This window comes from Primulina tabacum, chromosome 4, assembly GCF_025594145.1.
Source record: "Primulina tabacum isolate GXHZ01 chromosome 4, ASM2559414v2, whole genome shotgun sequence".
In the NCBI taxonomy this organism is placed as follows: Eukaryota; Viridiplantae; Streptophyta; class Magnoliopsida; order Lamiales; family Gesneriaceae; genus Primulina; species Primulina tabacum.
The window spans coordinates 47635035-47658092 of record NC_134553.1 but is presented as its reverse complement, the minus strand read 5'-3'; the positions used below and the strand labels follow the sequence as shown (position 1 = coordinate 47658092).

General features: G+C 34.2%; 1 protein-coding gene across 1 annotated transcript; it reads right to left on the bottom strand.

Annotated features, from left to right (window-relative positions):
* Positions 1 to 3573: 3573 nt before the first annotated feature.
* Positions 3574 to 4989, bottom strand: LOC142543562 (AP2/ERF and B3 domain-containing transcription factor RAV1-like). Its single transcript, XM_075650909.1, has one exon. The coding sequence runs from the start codon at positions 4874 to 4876 to the stop codon at positions 3797 to 3799; it is 1080 nt and encodes a 359-aa protein (XP_075507024.1). The 5' UTR covers positions 4877 to 4989; the 3' UTR covers positions 3574 to 3796.
* Between the last annotated feature and the right edge of the window lie 18069 nt (positions 4990 to 23058).

Sequence of the window (23058 nt, the reverse complement as noted above, 5' to 3'; positions counted from 1 at the left end):
GTATGCAATTTATTTATATTTTATTACATTTGGAGCTTATTTAAAAAATTCATGCAAGGTTACAAATAAGATTTTAGGTAAAAAGGAATCCTCTTTTTGTGCTCACATATAGATATATCCACTTGATGTGTAGACCTATATTAATTAAGAATATTTGGGAAAAGCAGTACACCGGGACTGGATCAACTCCATTAGGAATAACGCCCAACTCTTGGACAAAATTCCTCATCCAAACTGCCTCTTTGGCTGCAGCAGACGCAGCAATGTACTCAGTTTCAGTGGTGGAATCCGCAACTGTGTCTTGTTTGGAACTCTTCCAAGAGACAGCCGTACCATTAAGCATGAATACAAAACCAGAGGTCGATTTCGAATCATCTACATCACATTGGAAGCTAGAATCAGTGTAGCCTTCCAATTTTAATTCTCCACCCTCATAAACCATGAACAAGTTTTTAGTCCTTCTCAAATACTTAAGAATATCTTTCACGGCCTTCCAATGCATTGGACCAGGGTTCGCCTGATATCTGCTTGTAATACTCAAAGCGTAAGCAACATCAGGACGTGTCGATATCATATCATTCATGATACTACCAATAGCTGACGTATATGGAAGTGTCATCATCTCTATAAAAATTACAAAGAAGGCATCAAAGTATATTTGATTCATGAATTTTCCAGCACCTGACCATGACATTTCGGCCTTTTCTTCGGTTTTTGTTCGTAGAAATTTAGCCGGAAAGGCTGGTTTCTATCCCAAAAAATTAAATTAAATTAAATATCATATACTCTCTAATTTTATTCACGAAAATATATTTTCCAAAATTTTTTATATTGCATATTAATATTATCCTCCAACACATGAATACATTATATTTAAAGATTTTGCATCATTTTTTTATATTATTACAGGTAATCCTTAATAGGGATTGATTCTACATTAAAAATATTTTGAAAAAAATAAATAAATTCATTTTTTAATGATTTAGTTTCCTAAAATGTAAATAAGCCTCCTAAACTTTTTTTTTAAAACAAACTTGTTCAGCGTCGGTTAGTGAATTTGTAATAAGTTGCAAGAATATGATTCCATTATTCTGGTCCAGCATTAAAGCTTGTACGAAAACTACATCCTTAAATTACTTCGACTAATTCGCTTTAAAAAATTGTTTCGTAAAAAATATTTTGTTGATAAAAAATTATTGATAGATTCAATTTGTAATAAAATTTTAAACTAATTAGTCTTAATTCACGTCTGTTTAAATTCTAAGAAAAAAAATATGTTTTATGTTTATAAATAGTACACGATAATTAAATATATGTTAAATTCTTAGTAAATACTTGAATATAAATAAGTTATTAAGTTGTGCCACCATAAGGTGTGTAGCATAAAAATATAATCAGGTCCCAGTAAGAAAATAATATAAAATTTGAAAATATAACACTTATTTTATTAATTAAAATATATATTTTTTACATTAAAAAAGGTGGAATTAACATTACAATGCAATCCCAGTGAAGTGAACCACCGTATTATGCTTTCCAAAAAGAAGATAAGAAAGAGTAAAAAAAGCCTAGAAATTGGGTTAAAAAGTATATTTGAGACTATTGATTCCCATTTCAACTCTTTCGAAAAGTCGCTAAGAAAATGCACAGAAGTTTGCCTTAGATTAATCTTATATATATATATATATATATATATATATAATTAACAAAAATAAGTTATTACATGCATGTGTTATTATTGAATTACATAAAATATCAGTCCGATGATATGATGATAGTTAAAACTTAAGACGTTATATTATGCATGGATCTAGTACTAAAAAGATGAAAATTTACGTAACAAAAGTATAGCCTTTACTAAACCGAATTTGTCTATAATTTTATATATAAGTAGCAAAGAGAAATGAAAGATATAACGTTGATTTCAAGTGTTGTCCAGAGTGAGCGAAAAACTTAAGCTGCAGGCAGCATCGTCAACTGAATAAAGAATACAAAGAATTATGTTTATATAGCTAGGGTAAACACAAAAAAAGTAAAATGACTAATCTACCTTTGAGAACTAACAATAATATATTCTAACAGTCCCTTTGGCTCGGTTTCCATCTACTGATTCCATAAACCATGTTCACTTTTGATGCGATGAAATGAGTGAGCATGGTCGGGTGCTCCACCGGATCTGCTATCAAAATGATGAAGGAAATAAGAGTAATGTAGATATCTGAACCAGAAGCTTCTTCCCCGGGCGGAGAGGATTTCCTGCACTCAAGAAGGTAACCACGTGAATGGGCGCCGGAAGGGTGTCCGGCGTGGCCACTTCGATGTTTAAGTCAGTGAATGATTCAAGCCAAGAACCAATGTAACCAAGTGATGGTTGTGATATTGGTGTGAATGAATGAATGTAAATGTAAATATAGAACCTGGTATTTATAGTAGGAGAAGTAATGATGACCTCGTTCTCCATGCTACCTACTAGTTATAGTAGGACGGCTGAGCACACCCTATATTCTGTCATGTCAAATCATATACTAGTCACATCCTGCCTGTCTGATTCTGTCAACCACTTGGATCGATGTCAGAGATGAGACAGTCGCCCACATCCTATTCTGCTTGTATACTCGAGTGCGGTGCTCATATCGAGGTGGCCCGGGTAGAAAGTTCCCGGGAGTTTGAACGAGAGCATGGGCGTCCGGTGGCCCGGGGAGGAGACGTCCCGGGCATTCACCTGCCCGGCTCCTGATGAACCCTTCCTGCCGACTTGTCCTGATTCTGGCCATCCATCCAGTATCCTGGGTCGTCCATGCCCCGGGCACAAGAATCGTTCATGACTCGGGCACAACCCGAGCTATCCCGAGGGTATCAACTTTAGATTACGAACAAGTCGAAATTAGTTTGGCGAAGATCAAAATGATAGAAACTAAAACAAGAGCAATGATATCCTAAGTTTTTGAAGCATAAATTTATGCTAAGTCCCATGTTATAACTCTGAAAATTATTATGTTTCTCTAATTTAGGAGCTAGGAGATGATTTTGGGGTGGGGAAAAAAAAAGGATTTACAGCCTTTCAAGATGGCCTTTATGATTAGTTCCACGCATCATATAGATTTAGCTGGTATGTAAAGAGTCGGAGCCAGATGGATATAGATATTCAATATAATGATGGAGAAAATATATGTAATCTTTTATGTATGTATATATTCAGTTGTTGATGCGTATAATATTCTCAAAGAAGCATACTCAACATCGGATATGTATAATCAAAATCCAAAAAAGGCGCATTAAATTCAATTTTTTACTGTATTTGTGATCTAAAGTTAAAAGCATGGGAATGATTAATCATTTACGTGAGTAAATATTACATAAAATCAAAGATTTCCCCACTGAAAAAATCTTACAGTCTAAAATCCCAATTAATGTACAATTTCCTTATCTTCCAGAGATTACAAAAGGGATTTCATCTTTCAGTCAATACATTCTTGATTTATTTTTTTTTCTTTGTTGTTATTAATCCATCATAAAACCATAAAAGTAAAAGAAACAAAAAACAAATGGATTTTTAGTCATAAAAGATCGAGGTAATACTTTAAAACCAAGAAACGATAACGTTCTTTTTGTAAATTTCAAATTTTCTCCACCTCTAATCATGGAATTCATACCTGTGAACCTTTCCTTCTTCGTCTAAATACTATACAATTATAACTTTTAGCAACTCCCAACGCAACATTACAGAAAAGAACAAGAAAACGAAACAAAATTAGAAAATAGAAGGAGAAAAAAAGGTAACTAAATTATATTATTGTCACAAAACATCGATAACCCTTTGTTTCTTCCTAAACTGATCGAATCCCAGAAGCTCGATTTCTCTCATTCTTTTCCCACTGCAGCTACCATTATCTTCAATGGCTGCAGCAGCATGAACCCTACTCGGTGCCTCAAATATGTTCACTCCAAACAGCCGAATTATCTGGCCGGGCTGAACCAGGCCCGACCCCACTATTGATCCATTGTTTCTCGATGTCCAATCTATGTACAGCTGCTTATCGGGGCCGGTTGATCGTTGAAAGCTAACAATGTCGCCGGCCCGAAGATTCTTCTCCTTCACAAATCTGCTCCATCCCTTTGTTAACACATAGCTTTGGCTGCTATTCCAATAAGAATACCGAAATCTCCACACTTTCCCACACATATCCTCGAAATTTAACAGAACCCCTTTTGTGTTGTTTCCGCTTTGTAAAGGGAAGTGTTTTTCTGCGTGCTGTTTCGGAATAACCAGTCTGTTAAGCTTGCCGACGTCGCTAGGCGTCACCGCCTTTTCGAAGAGCTGTTCCCGGGACTTCGCCACCGTATCTCCGCCGTTGATGAAACCGAAGGACCCATCTTTCTTGCCACTAATTCCTCCCTTGTTTTTCCTGCTCTGCTCGAGCTCATCATTGTATGTATGTTTCCTCAACATGTCCACAATCTCAGCTTTCGAGTGAGAATTCAAGAAAGCCGCTTCGACCCGGTCATCTTCAGTCTCCGACAATGGCTTAAAGTTGGTGACAGCATCGCGGCCGCGGAACCGCTGCGCCGCGGTGTCGTAAGCTCTGGCAGCTTCTTCCTCCTCATTGAAAGTACCTAACCACACCCTCTGATGCTTTTCGTAAATTTGCGCACCCCACCTTCCATTAGGCTGAGGCACCACGCCTTTGAATCTTGACGAGGGCAGCTTCCTGGACTCCGCTTCGATCCCGTTCTCCGAATCGATGATGACGCTAGCCCCACTGCCGACACGGCACAAACTCGCCGGAGACTTGGTCATGGCCGCCGTTGAGATCGAAGGCGGTGGTGTGACTGATGTGGAGTCACTTATGCTTTCATCTGCTGAGCTCACATCCATTATATATATATATTATGTCTTGTAGAGGATCGGAGAGGGCAAATTATATATGTATTAATCTGGAAGAAAAACGAGTGAATAATGAAATGAGTAGTTGGAAAGAGAGGTGGATATATATAAGAGGTTCCCTAAATTTTTTGGAAATATAATAACAACAACATGAAATAGTACATCCTTTAATATTTTAATCTGCCCCGGATGTGGGTCAACCCTAGAGATGGGTAAGGAAGATTCAGAGGAAGATGGGGGGTCACTGCCAATTCAAATATATAATAAAACACAAGTGCCGGAGTTATGCAGGCTACGGTTTGAGGTGGGGTTAAAGAAGATAACGAGAGCAAGTTGGTGGGATTCACATGCACCAAGTGTGGACCTGTTTAAGTCAGTTCATTTTTGCTGCTACTGCTGACATTTAGCATCGTCTCCTACACATGTAGATTTACATTTTCTTGTGATTAACTTAATTATTCATGCACCATACAAAACAACGTTTTTGCTCCATTAATTGGTTCACTTAATGAATTATAAGATTTTATTTTTATTTTTATTTCACCGGAAGATTGAGACATGACACCGAAAAATACTGATATATCCAGCAAATTATAAAAGAAAAAGGGGTAATAATGGATGGGGATTGGGGAGTAACACTTATGTGATCTCCACCAGTATGGGCCATTGTTAATGAAAGGATAACTGGATAGACTTGAAATGAAAGAGACATGGGAAACCCATCCAACTAGAATTTTCTGCATAAAATCCTACCTGGCTTGATTTGATTGGTCATCCTCATATTTTGTTTGTTTTATTGGCTGGATTCAATTTACTACATCTGGAAAATCAGGTTACATTACATAAACAATTTATTTTATCCCGTAAATGAATATATTCCAACATATGCTTTTTTTTATAAAAAAGAAAATTAGTAAAAAAGGGAAGAGACTATATTTTACCACATGTTGAGTCCGCCCCACTATGTGTACATATTGACAAATTAGTTAATTAATAAAACCCTCAACGATCAAGTTGATTCAAGCATTTTAAATCAAAGAAGAATTGGTCAAAATATTTTCCTAGAAAATTAAGTTTCCCCCCATCTGAATCCCAATTTTTAATATACATTTCATGAAAATTAGGTCCGTTATACCCGAAACTTCATCATAAAATAATATAATATATAGTCACATCCTTTCATGAAAAGATATTTTCCCAGCTTAAACTTTTATTCGAAACCTTTTGACCATTCTTTGTTTGATAATTATGATCACAGTAACAAGGAAGCAAACACGTTCAATCTGTGGGCTACGGCATCTATCTTATTATATATATATATATATATATATATATATAGCCTTTAATCTAATAAATCTACTAACCCTATATTTATCAACAATAATAATAGTTGAGTAACGTGAGAGTGATATAATAAATTTTAATAATGTAAGTATTGGGATTCCGTACGGATAGTCCTAGCTGCTATTCTCAAGTTAGGTCCCCACCTTAATAGCAGCTAGGTCCCCACCTTAAAAGTTGAATATGATAACTGTTTTAACTTAGATTTTAGGTCATAGTGAATTCCTAGGGATTAGATGTTTTCCGATCCCTGTCATTTCAGTTTTGAATTTATCAGATATGACTCTTATAGTATAGTTTACTTTATTATCGTGGTTTGCAGATTATTGTGTTGACTTTTTGAATTTATCAAGAACGCGACCAAAATAACGGCGGTGAATCTCCAAGATTCAAAAAAGAAAAAAGAATAATAATAATTTCATAAAACATCCAACGTTTTAATTCATGTCGTGTAATTCGTGTGGGTTTTTATGTAATATATATTTATATATATGTGGATGCACGCGCGTATATACATATATGTTGCTTTAATTTGATGTGTCTAACATTCTTTAAAATTAACCGAAATACAAAATGACGTAAAAAATTACATCCCTGGAATGATAGTAATATTACATTGTTCTTAAATGGAAACAGACTAATTGACGATGTTGGGTAAATGGGACCCGAATTTGTTTGCGATAAATATATTATTATTGTATATATCGTGTGGGTTTCTTGAATTTTTACGTAAGAAAAAGGTACGGTACCAAATGCGTGCGTAGTAATACGGAGAAGCTGTCCTTACAGGTGGGAACGCGTGAACTTGTTGGGTTTTGTCACATGTAAGATGGGTCGATGTCTCGATGAACTATTAATATAGTATATTTTATCTTATTCTTTGAAAATTTTGTAATATATATTATAAATTGTCATTTATTTCACATTTTAAATTCAACCAGTAACTTTCCACTAACTAAATTTCAGTAACCAATGGAATTGACCATGTTGTAATAAAATTACTTGATGTGTCCGTGATAAAGTTCTTTTTTTACCAAACTCTGTGAAATATCGAGAATTTATATTTATTTTATGTGAAAATTTAATAGACATTAATCTTTTATAAAAGTTGAACGAACGCTCCATACATTAGATGAAAAGTATTTTGATAATATCTCATAGACCAATTATCAAAATGATCAAAAGACAAAATGGTTAGAAAGAAAACTTCATTTATTACAGGTCATATTTCATGCGGGATAGACTAGTTCGAACGTTATCTATGAAAATTAGACGCTGCAAGATCGAGCTGAATAACACGGATACAGCAATCGATGGCTTCCGGTTAGTATAGACAATGTCCGAACTAGCCTAGCTGGTTTGAAATTTGACTTGTAATAAATTGAGTTTTATTGCTAATCGTTTTGTCTGCTGGTCATTTTGATCGCTGCCTCGCTGGTCTATGAGATATCATCAAAACACTTCAGCTCACCAGATTTCCAGCATATGCAAGTGGCGTTTGTGCAACATTTATAAAATATTAAGATATAAGATGTCTATTTAATTTTCATATGAGATAAATGTGTATTTTCGATATTTTATGTGCAAGTGGTGTTTGTGCAATATTTATAAAATATTAAGATTTAAGATGTCTATTTAATTTTCATACGAGATAAGTGTGCAATTTCGATATTTCACACGATGATTCGGCGAAAAAAACTCGTTCGTTATACATATGGATATCAATTTTAGGTCATATGATTCAATTACTCGTGTGGGAACTTGGAAATCAAAGAAAATGTCTAAATGACACTAGTGGAAGCATAGTCATGATCTGGCTAACCTTAAAAACTAAGGAAAATTAGGAACAAAATCAAATTGTGGATACAAATATTTGCGATCCCTTTTTTTATGATGACATGCACTTCCCCTTGGGGAATAAAAAAAAGTTGACAGAAGAAATGGAAATCTAGTGGTAGGGCCTTATTTGGTGATTATCTCATGTGATTTCTTGTCCTTGAAAACGTGAGATTTTTGAAGTGGAAAATTACGAATCCAAATCTCAAGAAAACCTATTATCTTCTATAATTTTTTTAGCTTTATTACAACATGGAGAGGATAATCAATATCATTATTATAGATTATCTTCTAAGATCGCTGCTTATCTCAACCTCAAGATTTAGTTAATCAGTTAGAGCTAGCAATGACAATATCAAGATTTTCTTTTATTATTTATATTCAAGAAAATCCATCGTGACATGTACATACAAACCCACCTCGATTTTTAGGATAATGGAATCGATCGATCGACATATTACAATTATTGATCAAATATATATAAATATATGTGTGTGTATATATATATATATACGCGTAAAATTAGAGTCATTTAACACGATGATAATTTTTTAATAATCCTTTTCAAAAACCAATCAAGATTGATGGATGTGGTTTAATCTTGATTGGTTTAATATCATCAAAAAAAATTTTTTTTACAATCATTAATTCAATTATAAATATAATATAATCACGCATAATATGCAATACATGTCATATATGTGTGTGATAAAATTTATAAAATTTAAATTAAATAAAGTGCTTGGTCTTCGGATACGTTTCACTTAGTCACATGTATCGGAAAATCCGACTTTTTCTAGCTAGTGCCTTGTCTGCAACAAATCTAAAAATATATTATGGATGGATTAATTAATTCACAAGTTTGCCTAACGAAAGCGCACTTTTCAACTCCGTAGGTTTAAATTAATTTATTTCGGTTGAAGATGACTTAATGAATGAGTAGAGATTGCGATGCCACGCCACCTCAATCTCATGATATCCGACTTTACTATCACCTCAAGCATATTTATATATTTTCTCCTTGGAATTGATGATGCAAATTAGTGATCAACTAAATTATTATTATTTTTTGTGTCTTTTTAATTTTAATAGAGTCGAAGTTATATGTGAGAATCTCAATTTGAATCCCAAAGTTAATTTTTATGAAGGTTTTTTTTTACCTTGATAAATGAAATTAATGTTAAAATTGATTTAGTGTATGATTTTTTTTTATGTTAGAGGTTAACGTAACATAAAATTAATTAAAGGAAAGAGTTGTCAATGGGAGTACATATAATTAATTAAGATGCCAAGTTGTAAATTGGTATTTTACAAAATTCCTAGAAACATGCCGAGAAAACAAAGATACTTAAAATAATTTAGTATAGATCTAGAATATATATATGTATATATATATATCATAATAATGACTAATTCCTATTTAGAGTAGTTGATAAGAACGAACATGCCACGCCATGAAACATTTGGATCTCACAATAGCGCCTTCTACATTTTTTTTTTTTTTACAAAAAAACTTGTAATCTTTATTGATGATGATTCTGCATTACAAGTTGGTCCACCCATAGGGGAGAATCCCCAGGCACCCATTTGAATGGTGCAGGGGAAGAAATTGCAAATTTAGATAAAAAAAATGAGACAACTCATTGGCCGATCTCCTAACATGCAATAATATAGCATTAGTAAAATCAAGACACGAACATCGGATCTCTTCAGCACAGGACCCGACGTAACTCAGATCACTTGTTGGTGACGTGACTGCTTGAACGGCCAGAAGTGAATCAGAGCAGAGACAAATATCGTGGAATCCTTTCTCTTTAGCAAGACGTAAGCCTTCTCGTATCGCAAACAATTCTCCCATGACGACTGTGTCTGGTTTAGGAATAGCAAGTCCAAACGCGATCACCATAGTATCATCATTGCCTCGGATCACTCCACCCAGCCCACAGACGTTGGCTACTGTATTGAAGCTCGCATCCACATCAATTCTTATTGTTCCTTCTAGCGGTGGTTGCCATGTCTCCTGCGAGGTAGTAGCTGAATGGTGTTGGTTAATTGAGAGGTCTCGGACTGCCGCTCGATAGTCATCCAGCAAGACTGAAGCATTAGTACGATAGCGCCTTCTACTTTTAATTAACCATGAACTAGATCGGAATCATCTTCGACAAATTTATAAGTAGTAGTGATTCCATTTTTTCATCGGGTCCGAGTGGAAACGAAAGATCTGGAACGAGCTATCCATCGTAACAATTCAAAAGATTGGCATTTAAACAAATAATTTTGAAATAAATCAGTAATTAAATTCTAACATCTTCAATTTTTTTTATATTTATGTCTATAGCTTTATCTAATTTAGTCGCTTTCGGCTCAAGTTTTGTCCGATTTGCCGAGAGAAATTTGATGAATTATTTATGAACACAAAAATATTTCCTTGGTCAATAAAAGTGGGGTGGGGAAATTAATAATCTTATATATTTTATTAACCTTGACTAAATTTTTGAAAATCTATCATTTATAGATCTTTGAACATTGTAAAAATACGTATTTTTGGAGCGTAGTATTATATATTAATACATCAGAATATTAATATACAAATATTTACTCCAAATTAGAATAATAACAATCTCTGGGATCATGCTGTTTATTAATTCTAGTTTTTTAACACTGTATTTTTATTTATTATTACTTTTAATCATAACTTAATTTCATTAATATTAAGTATGGTTATGTATTTTCCACACCTGCAAGAATATCGACATTATTATATTCGTGAAATTTTTTTAAATTTCTTCTTTCTCTAAAATTTTTCTTCAATTCAGATTGGATCTCAAAACATAAAAAATACCCCACATTGAATAATATTGTTCAAGTTGACTTTTATTATCTGCATACTTTCAAAATTATTAGACCGAATCGGACGTTCAACTCGTGAATCTGTTACCCAGACAGTAATCTGGCTTGAGTTTTTTAATACTTAATCCATGTTTTCTTGACCTATGAAAAATCCCAAAAAGAATTTATTTCTCTCATTTTTCATATATTGGTTTGTGATCATCCTTAAAACAATTGTATGATTTGTGTGTACATATATGATATGTAAACGAATCAAGCTACTGACAAGTTATTCAATGCTCGACTCAATAAAAGTTCGTTCGAGATCGTTCGTTAATCCGAGCTCGAGATTGATTTTCAGTATATTCGGCTTGTGATCTTGCAATCTTGTTTACGAGCTTGAGTTCGGCTCATTTATGTGGTTCGTGAGCTCGACCTCTAGCTTAGCTAATTTGTTGAGTTGACATATAGAAATATTATTACCAGTGAATTTGAAATGATTTGATTATTTTAATACAAGACATTCAAAAGATAAATTTACACCACTTAATCACAATTACAATTTTAAATTTGATTTGCATTTCATTATATTAAAATGCTCTTAAAATACAATAAATAAAATAACATAACATAAATGCATCAACCTTTTTTTTTTCCCAAAAAATTTACACTACTGAGTCATATGCACGTTCAGGAAATTTACAAATTATTATATTAAAATATTATTTTAAAAACTAACATAATCAATAATTAAAACTCAACAAAACATATCAATTAATTCATTTAAAAGGACTAAACACATTAAAATAATATGAAATTGCACTACTAATCCGATTGCAAATTTGAATAAACATGTATATATTATGTTAAAACGTTGTTTTAAAAACTAGCATAATAAATAAATAAAATATGATATAAATCTTATAATGATATTGTTGCATTGAGATATCTAGAAAAACTAATTAAATAATTATATACAATCAAAGAAAATTCATATGATAATTATACTACTTTATAGGTTTAGAGTAATAAAATTAAGCTTATCATTCAAATCTTAGTATTATTCATGAACCATTTATAATAAATTACTTGAAATTGATAAATTTCTACAACTAATATATTTTAGATAGAGTATAATCAATTATTTATAGTTTTGATGTTGTAATTTTGGAATGTTCAATGATGAACCGAGTTTATATATTTTTTAGTTGTTAGGTTTGTCGTTTTAGTTATTTATGAGTAAATTTTATTGTATAATTGAACTTGATTTTATCTTTAACGAGATCGAATCAAACTCAGACTCGAGTTCAATTATATGTTGGAAAAGCTCGAAAATGAGTCAGCTAAATGAGCTAAGATCGAGCCAGACTCGTTAAACATGATAAATGAGTTATTAACGAATTGAGGTAAATCTATTCGCGAGATTAGTAATTTCAAAACAAGTCAAGCTCGAACCTTATCAGAAAAGTTCGAATCTACCTCGAGCATATATATATATATATATATATAATGAATTAAGAGGCCTACCATATATGTGATCAATTGAAATTTGTACACCTAACTTAATTTGGATGTGGAAAAAAATAATGATGAAAGGCAAAAGGGGCAGTGCTGTATTTTTCAAGATTTTCGGCCTTGATTTTCCAACAATATTTGGATCCAACAATCCAACTGTAAAGAGTTGTATAAAAAAAAACTATAGTTGTGATAATTAGATGTACCATATAATATAATTATACAACTATCTTTTAAACATAAAACCCTCCAAAAATATTAATAGGCTAACACATTCTTTATTTTTTAAATGTCAAACAAATTTCACCATATGTTATAAAAATTCAAGCACATTTACCCCATTTAATAGAGAAATTTTATATTTGATTTTAAAAAATACAATGTCTAACACATTATTAATTTTACATATAGTGTTTTTTTTTCATGAGGCATGCTGATTAATTAGTCCATTCATTTTTATGTTTAAAATTTCAGTTGTCACACATGAGTGTATTAGCTAGTTAAGTTTGAAATGACATAAAAATTCCTATGAGAATGTCAACCTCAACCCGAGTCGGTTTATAAAAAATATTATTTTTCATTGAAAATATGAATCAGATCAATCTGTTTCATTAATATAAATATTTGAGATCATCTCATGTAAGACTTATAATTCAATCAAATGATGATCAGCCAGGAATCCCAATCTTTAAGGAGTATGCTGATAAATGAATCGTTGAAATAGTGCAACTATATATTTGAAAAATAGATTTCTATTTAATATATTTTTAACGAATTAATTTTAAAATGATATATATAATATTTAAAATTTATTTTTGATGGCTGAGTGGGTGATTTGATTTAAAACAATAATTTGAAGATTTGTCAAATGGAACTACTGAAATCGTGGGGTCTTCTCAAGGCCAACTGGTGTTTAGCAAGTGGGAGAAAGCGTGTAAATTTTAATGTGCCCAAGTTGCTTTTGTTGTGTGTGTGTATCAATGTATATACATGCAAAATTTATACACATAGATACAAGTATACACATTAACACATACTGTGAGATACGAGATCGAAGAGGGCGGGGTGATCTCTGGTATTATGAGTTTATTCGGACAATGAGCGGCGCATGACAACTTTCTAGGCGAAGAGAACATGAATGGACCGATTTCACACCGAAATGAGAGGGATTCTAAAACTGTTCAAGTATGAGACTTTACAGTTGAAAAGTGCATAAAAAGATTTGACAGCATTACTCATATCAAGAAGGCGAATCTTATTTTTGTGAGCTAATCATATAAGAACTCAAAAGTTAAGTGTGATTGGTTTGGGGCACACTGAAAAGACTCGTCTTGATACAAAAGAGACAATAGTCGAATTTGATGCGTTACACATATATACACATGTACCATACACACATATATCTCAAACCATCTCCAACTCAAAATTCTATTTTAAGACAATTTTATTTTAAAATATTACAGTTTTTGTACCAAATTAAATATTTATTTAGATTCTTAATTACTTTGAAATTTCAAAAGAAGCCGAACTATCCACGCGATTAATTTATTTTCTGTAGACCCTCTTTAAACTTTAAATAATGTAAATTAGTTGTCATTAAATTCTCGTTACACAAAAGAATATCACATAGAATCTTGAATCTCGTGTCCCTTATTAATTTTTCAATCTTTAATTTATTATAAACGTGATTTAATCATTCGAGTTAAGTCGTCGAAAAATTAATTAATTAGCAATCCCTTGTCGCAAAAAACATGACTATACAAACATGTAAGACTATGTTTAATAGGAGGATAAAATAAACTATAAAAAAAATGATTGTGATACAAATATAATATATGATGTAAAATAGTATTATGTTTAGTATGATTTTTAAGTATGAGATAATTTTGAATTTTATGATGAAATGACAAAACTGACATTTTCTTTATTTTTTCTTCTTCATTCCGGCGACGGCCCGGCAACGGAGGTGGTCCGACGGCCGTTGGTGGTCAGCGGCCGGCAGCGGTCAGCGGGAGGCGGTCCGACGACGGTAGGCGGCTGGTTGGCGCCAGGAGGTGGTCCGACGGCTGGCGGAGGTCGGCGACGGCAAGACAACGACGGTGGTCCGACGGTCGGTGGCAGTCCGGCGGCGATCCGCGGTCTTGCGGCAGTCCGGCGGCGGTCCGGAGGAGGTCGACGGCGGTCCCGCGGCGGAGGTGGTCCGGCGTTGGTGAAAGAGAAATGGTAAAATTGGAAAGATTGTAGGGATAGAGGAAGGATAATCACACGTAATACAACATAATCATTCATAGGAGGGATTGAGTTTATTAAATAAAAATCATATCAAACATTGATTTAGGTGAATTTAAATTTTTAAATCCATCTAATCATGCATACCAAACGTACCGTAACAGATATCTGATTATATGCATGGATTGACATATAAAACGTGTCGCAAAGACTTTTCTAAATATTTAATGGTCCCAACAAACCTAAAACCAAATATTTCTATTTTATTTTTTTGTGGATATGGAAAATTGATGCTATACCATTTTATGTTGCCGACATGATGCGAAGAAACCTAGTGTTGCAAAGTCAACATCGAGTACACAACTTGCACATTTGCAATAATTTAATTTGGCTCTCATATACGTACTTTGATTTCTTATATTTCCGATAAAAAATTAAATAATGTCGATAACATAAATAAAAATTAAAATTCTAACCGTAAAAAAAATTAGGGTACGACATGATTATTTTTTGGCAAAAAATTGTGTGAGACGGTCTCACGGGTTATATTTTGTGAGACGGATCTCTTATTTGGGTCATCAATGAAAAAATATTATTTTTCTGCTAAAAATATTACTTTTTATTTTGAATATCGGTAGGATTGACCCGTCTCACAAATAAAGATTCGTGATACTGTCTCACCAGAAATAATATATTTTTCAATGGATTGAAGGAAAAAAATGGTTGGAAATTAAATTTAGGGGAAGGTTGACACTCCTTTCATTTAATATAATGAGCCCTCTAATAATTGAATCGAAGAAGAGCGTCGAATGACTTCCAAGCATCGCAATAACTGTGGAATTCACAAATTCAACGCATACGTAAAATATATATTTTAAATATAATCACTACAGGAAAATATATATCAATATCGGTCAAAATCCTCGTCTATTTACGCAATTAAAGACTATTGATATTTGCATGCTCCACTAAATAATTAATCAAAAATTTTATAAAATTTCCGTTGACATGTAAATGTTTCTTCACATTAAATATTAAATGTGATTTTATTTTTGTGAAATAGAAGCATTTTAATACATCTGATAAAGTCGTTGATTGGTTACAAATATTTGAAATTCATCATGTGGTTTCAGGAAATAATTGTCAAGTTGAGCTTTTGTTCCGTGATTTTATGGAGTCAATGGTCCACACACATAATAATGATTGATATGACATAAACACGTCTTTATTTTTCAATGTTACTTCGATATTTTAGATCTCACATTATCATTTTTTATATCAACGACTATGTCAAAATAATCGAAAATTAAAAATTAGTTTATCGAAACAAAATTTTAAAAAATTAATGGACCAAAACAAAAAATCAGTCAAGTTATGAACGGAAAAAATATATTATCTATTTAAAAACTTAATATCTAAACAATAACCGATGTTTATTTTTTAGGAGGCACAGATAAGTTTTTAGTGTTTTGAAGAAAATATGAACACCAAATGAGGTGTTTTTGTTGTTCGAACACGTAAAGAGACAATTATTTGTTAAGTTTAAGATTGTAATTACCAAATAATTTCGTTTGCTTTTGGTAATATCTGATCTATTTATTATTAATTTGTCACGCCCCGGGATGGGGGTTGGTTGACACCGGCGTTGCTCTCAAATTTACATTCGAAAACAACAAGCCTTAGAAGTACAAAATTCAGAAACCAGTCTTTTATTCATAATACGAAATAAATCAATTGTCTGTTACAACTCGAATACTGATGTTTTACAGCGGAAATGTAAAACCAGACATAACAGTATCTTAACAGATACAGCGGAATTAACATAAACATAAATTGAAAACAATAATCTTCTTCACCAGCCCCAGAACTGGATCTGTTCTTCTTCTTCTAATATTTCTTCCTCGTTCTTATCTGAGATGAGTTTGGTAGGTGAGTGATATGATTGTCACTCATTAAGCAGGGGCAGGAATAACTCCCAATTTTCGAAATCGTTTTCAACATGACAGTAAAACAGTAATATGCAGAAAACTCGTATTTTCAGAACAGAAATCAGAATTCAGAATTTACAGGTTTCAGAACAGAAATCGGAATTAGTAAGCACTGAGCACGTTAGTGAATTTCATGGCTAAACTGATGTCAGTCCCCTATATGTTCTCTCCTCTAAGGGGTGAGGCCAGAATCAGAATCAAAATCAGAATTCAGAAATGTTCAGAATATATATTCCTACCATTAGTTTACTATGGAGTTTCAGATCTTCAAAATCATATATCAGAAATACACATACAGAAACTGTACTTTAAAACAGAATTATCAAACTGATTTCAAGATATTTATATATAAGACCACTTACTGTAGTTTGCTAGAGTTTCGGTTGAAGTCTACTGGACTCTGGTTGCTCTTGCTACTGGATTTTTCTGCTCGAACAAAGATGCTCTCTTAACTCAAATTTTCAAGTGATAACTCCAGATTTTGGTAACAACAATTTCAGAGCTTAAGGGTGCTATTTATAAGCAATAATTCTGACTGTTAGCCTCCCAATTAATGGCTATAATCTGTCATTAACAGCCTTTATTCCATGTTAAATGCTTCAGTTACAAGTCATATGCTGAACCAGTAACTGTCTGCTGGATTCTAATCTTCTGCTGCTGGATTTTTATCTGTTGTCTGCTGGTGGATTCTAATCTGTTGTCTGCTGCTGGATTCTAATCTGCTGGAAAAGTACCAGCTTCTGAAATATTATCTTCTGCTGGAAATTTTGCATTGCTACTGAAATGCTGGAAATGCTGGAAATCCGGGTTCTCACATCCCTCCCTCCTTATGAAAAGTTTCGTCCTCGAAACTTGGCTACACATGATCCTCAAAGAGGTAAGGGTATTGTTCTCGCATATTTTCTTCCAACTCCCAAGTAGCTTCTCTTTCGGTGTAGTTGGACCATTGTACTTTGACATATGGAATAGTTCGTCGCCTCAGTACTTGGTCTTTGTTATCCACAATTCGAATTGGAATCTCTTCATATTTCAGTCCTTCATTTAAATTTCCTTCAACCAACAGTGGTCCAGCTTCAAGAATATGACTAGGATCAGAAATATATCTCCTCAGCTGCGAAACGTGGAATACATTGTGAATTCTTGACATGTCGGGTGAAAGTGCTAATCTATAAGCAAGTGTTCCCACTTTCTCAAGAATTTCAAATGGTCCGACGTATCTGGGATTCAGTTTCCCAGCCTTATTGAATCGGATTACACCCTTCATGGGTGACACTTTCACATATGCCTTTTCTCCCACTTCAAATTCCACGGGTCGTCTTTTCTGATCAGCCCAGCTTTTCTGTCGATCTTGTGCAGCTTTTAATCTCTCCTTGATCAAAGCGACTTTATCAACTGTTTCTTGGATCATTTCGGGTCCAACAATGGCTTTTTCCCCTACCTCATCCCAATACAGTGGCTATCGACACTTTCGTCCATACAGAGCTTCGTATGGTGCCATTTCAATACTGCTGTGGTAACTATTATTGTACGTGAACTCAACTCAATTAAGGGCAGATGTTCGCTCCAATTACCACTGAAATCTAGAGCACATGCTCTCAGCATATCTTCTAGAGTTTGAATTGTACTCTCTGTTTGGCCATCGGTTTGAGGATGATAGGCCGTGCTAAGAGTAATCTTAGTTCCCATAGCTTGTTGAAAGCTCTTCCAAAATCGATATGTAAATCTAGGATCTCTGTCTGATAGTATGCTAGCTGGTACTCCATGTAATCGCACAATCTCGTTCATGTACAAGGTGGCTAGCTTGTCCAAATTATAATTCATGCGGACAGGTAGGAAATGCGCAGATTTTGTGAGTCTATCTACGATTACCCATATTCCGTCATGACCTTGTCTCGTCTTTGGTAAACCCACTACGAAATCCATAGAAATATGTTCTCATTTCCATTCTGGAATTTCTAGAGGTTGCAGAAGTCCTCCAGGTTTTTGGTGCTCTGCCTTGACTTGCTGGCACACGTGACACTTGGAAACTTACATTGCCACGTCTTTCTTCATTCCACTCCACCAAAAATTTTTCTTCAAATCTCTGTACATCTTTGTACTGCCATGATGGACTTAAAATTTTGACTTATGTGCCTCGGACATTACTTCTTTTCGAATGTTATCGATGTCTGGTATGCACAATCGTCCTTTTATCCACAAGATTCCTTTGTTATCCGTCTCGAAATCTGGTGCTTTCCCTTCTTTAACTTGCTCTTTTAGTTTCACCAAAGCGGAATCTCTATCCTGACTTATCTTGATTGTCTCTCAAAGACATGGTTGTGTGGAAAGTGATGTCAGGATCACCTTACTCATATTCTTTCGACACAAAGTATCTGCTACTTTGTTGGCTTTGCCTGGATGGTAGCTTATCGTCAAGTCGTAATCCTTCATGAGTTCAATCCACCGTCTTTGTCTCATATTTAGTTCTTTTTGAGTGAACAAATACTTGAGACTTTGATGATCGGTGAAAATCTCACATCTAGCACCATATAAACAGTATTTCCAAATCTTGAGTGCAAATACCTCTGCTGCTAGCTCGAGGTCATGTGTTGGGTAATTCTGTTCATACGTCTTCAACTGTCTCGACGCGTATGCAATCACCCTTCCCTCTTGCATGAGTACACATCCTAAACCTCCTTTAGATGCATCACTGGAGATGGTGAAGTCTTTGCCTTCAGTTGGCAATACTAACACCGGAGTTGAGATATGCTTCTTCTTCAAAGTCTCGAAACTTTGCTCACAATCTTCACTCCATTGAAATTTAGAGTTCTTCTGTGTGAGTTTGGTGAGAGGTATTGCTATTGAAGAGAATCCTTCAACAAATTTTCAATAATAGCCTGCTAGTCCTATGAAACTTCTAATTTCTGTCACATTCTTTGGTTTAGGCCAATCTGAGATTGCCTCTACTTTCTTAGGGTCCACAGCTACTCCTGCTGCTGGTATTATGTGTCCCATGAATGTTACGCTCTCTAGCAAAAATTTGCATTTCTTGAACTTGGCGTACAGTTTCTTTTCTCTCAGGGTCTGGAGGGTGAGACGAAGATGTTCCTTGTGGTCTTCTTCACTTGACAAATACACTAGAACGTCGTCGATGAATACCACAACAAACTTGTCAAGAAATGGTTTAAACACTCTATTCATGAGATCCATGAATATTGTCGGAGCATTTGTTAATCCGAACGGCATCACCATGAACTCATAATGTCCATACCTTGTTCGGAAGGCTGTCTTCGGAATATCGTCCGTCTTGACCTTGAGTTGGTGGTAGCCTGACCTTAAGTCGAGCTTGGAAAAGACCGTAGCTCCCTTGAGTTGGTCAAACAAGTCATCTATTATTGGAAGCGGGTACTTGTTTTTTATTGTGATCTTATTCAGCTCTCTGTAATCGATATACATTCTCATGCTTCCGTCCTTCTTCTTTACAAATAGGACAGGAGCTCCCCACGGAGATGCGCTTGGTCGGATTGGCTTCTTATCCAACAATTCTTTAAGTTGCTCTTTGAGTTCTTTCAACTCTGCCGGAGCCATTCAGTATGGTGCTTTTGAGATTGGTGCAGCATTGGGCACTAAATTAATCTCAAATTCCAATTCGCGGTCGGGAAGTTCGCCGGGGAGTTCTTCAGGAAGGACGTCCGGAAACTCGTGAATAACTGGAATATCCTCTATCTTTAGAGTAACTTTTTTATTTACCTCGCTGATTGATCATTGCTAGTTAGACTTTCTAGGTCTGAGAAGTAGAAAGGAAGGATTTCTGTTCCTTATCTTTACCACGAAGTACGATTTCTTCTTGGATTGGGGTTTGGCATTCTTACTCCAACAATCTACCATTACATGATTTTTGTCCAACCAATCAATTCCCAAAGTACACTGTATAAGATCGGCACTGAATATAAGCGTATCCATACTTATTTTACTCTATCTTAAAATTAACATGATTACTAACCCAAATCTTGAAACCAATATAGAATCTTAGAATATAACTCCTTATCAGCCGATTGCTTCAAGTCCCAATAATTATAACTTAGTTAAAATTTCTTTCAACCTTGAACGGAAGAAACTAAATCCTCAGACAATTCTTCTTTTACTAAATCTTTCCTTAATCAAGATTATGAGTCTAGCATGTTTTAAAAAGTTTCATTGGAGGTCCTTTACTTAGCATCCCAAATTTAATGTACATATCATTAATTATTGAAACAAAAATTTTTTTCTACATCTGAATTTCAAAGCTTATATAATCCTTATCTCATATTTTCATAAATAATATATTATCCGTGAGTCAAACAATTCATCTTAAGTCAGAAGCTTATCTTCGATAGGTAAATTCCCAAAAATGTAAGTCAACTTATATCAGATAGGTACAGTCCCAATATGATTCAACTTATCTTGGTACATTTCCAAAGAATGTTACACTTCTTTCTTTTCGTATGATAATACCAATCTAGTCTACCTTATCATCTCTCCATTATCACTGTTCTTTTTCCACTACATCTATAGGTACTTCTTCTTCTCTAAGCTCTTAATGTAGCTACTCTGATCAGTCATAATCTTCATCTAAAACAGGAGAGTGAATGTTCAGAATTGGTCTCAAGAGTACAGGTTGAGTTATAGACAATTACTGGAATGAACAAAATTAGTACTATCTATGCATTCAATGAAAGAAAACAGCTCAAATTTTTTCGGTCTCAGAATTTCGTGAAAAATTTAGTAAAAATCATTCACATCAAGAACATGAATGGTACCAAGTTTGGTGTAAAAATGCTAAGCCGTTTGGAAATGAAAATTCCTCAAAGTTTCGAAAAGTTGGAAAATTTTACGGAAATGATGATATCACTATCTTAACGAAGGATTTTGGGGTTTGTCGACGGTGCTACAACAATTAAATGGTTCTAATATAGGTTCTCCTCGTCGAGAGCTTTCCAACGCCTACTTTTAATAGTAAAAATTCCTCCTGGATCAAAAGTTATGGCCGTTTGAAGTTTGCGCGAAAAACACCTCAACTTTCATGCCATTTGCAAGGTCTACTGCATGCGCCTACTGGAATTCGCGGTCTACTGCAATTTTGATGCTACTGTAATCAGTCTGCTGCTTTTCCAGCACTGTTATAACCAATATGCTGCATTCCGAGTCTACTGACCAGTCTTCTGCATTCAGATCTGCTGGTTTCCGTCTACTGGTTCTGATTTCGAGCTACTGATTTTGGGTCTACTGGTTTCCATCTACTGGTTCTGGTTTCAGGCTAGTGGTTTTGGGTCTACTGATTTTTCCCAAGTGTACGTAGTTAGTCTATATTTTCAGTAGTTTATTACAGTAGTAAATTTCAGAAGTCTATTACAGTAGCTTATTTCAGTAACTTTCGGGAATTAATTTCAGAACTCTATCAGAACTTATTATTTCTAGTTCCTCCTCCCCAGATTATGAAACCTGGTTTGCTCTGATACCACTTCAATGTCACGCCCCGGGACGGGGGTTGGTTGACACCGGCGTTGCTCTCAAATTTACATTCGAAAACAACAAGCCTCAGAAGTACAAAATTCAGAAACCAGTCTTTTATTCATAATACGAAATAAATCAATTGTCTGTTACAACTCGAATACTGATGTTTTACAGCGGAAATGTAAAACCAGACATAACAGTATCTTAACAGATACAGCGGAATTAACATAAACATAAACTGAAAACAATAATCTTCTTCACCAGCCCCAGAACTGGATCTGTTCTTCTTCTTCTAATATTTCTTCCTCGTTCTTATCTGAGATGAGTTTGGTGGGTGAGTGATATGATTGTCACTCATTAAGCAGGGGCAGGAATAACTCCCAATTTTCGAAATCGTTTTCAACATGACAGTAAAACAGTAATATGCAGAAAACTCGTATTTTCAGAACAGAAATCAGAATTCAGAATTTACAGGTTTCAGAACAGAAATCAGAATTAGTAAGCACTGAGCACGTTAGTGAATTTCATGGCTAAACTGATGTCAGTCCCCTATATGTTCTCTCCTCTAAGGGGTGAGGCCAGAATCAGAATCAGAATCAGAATTCAGAAATGTTCAGAATATATATTCCTACCATTAGTTTACTATGGAGTTTCAGTGCTTCAAAATCATATATCAGAAATACACATACAGAAACTGTACTTTAAAACAGAATTATCAAACTGATTTCAAGATATTTATATATAAGACCACTTACTGTAGTTTGCTAGAGTTTCGGTTGAAGTCTACTGGACTCTGGTTGCTCTTGCTACTGGATTTTTCTGCTCGAACAAAGATGCTCTCTTAACTCGAATTTTCAAGTGAAACTCCAGATTTTGGTAACAACAATTTCAGAGCTTAAGGGTGCTATTTATAAGCAACAATTCTGACTGTTAGCCTCCCAATTAATGGCTATAATCTGTCAT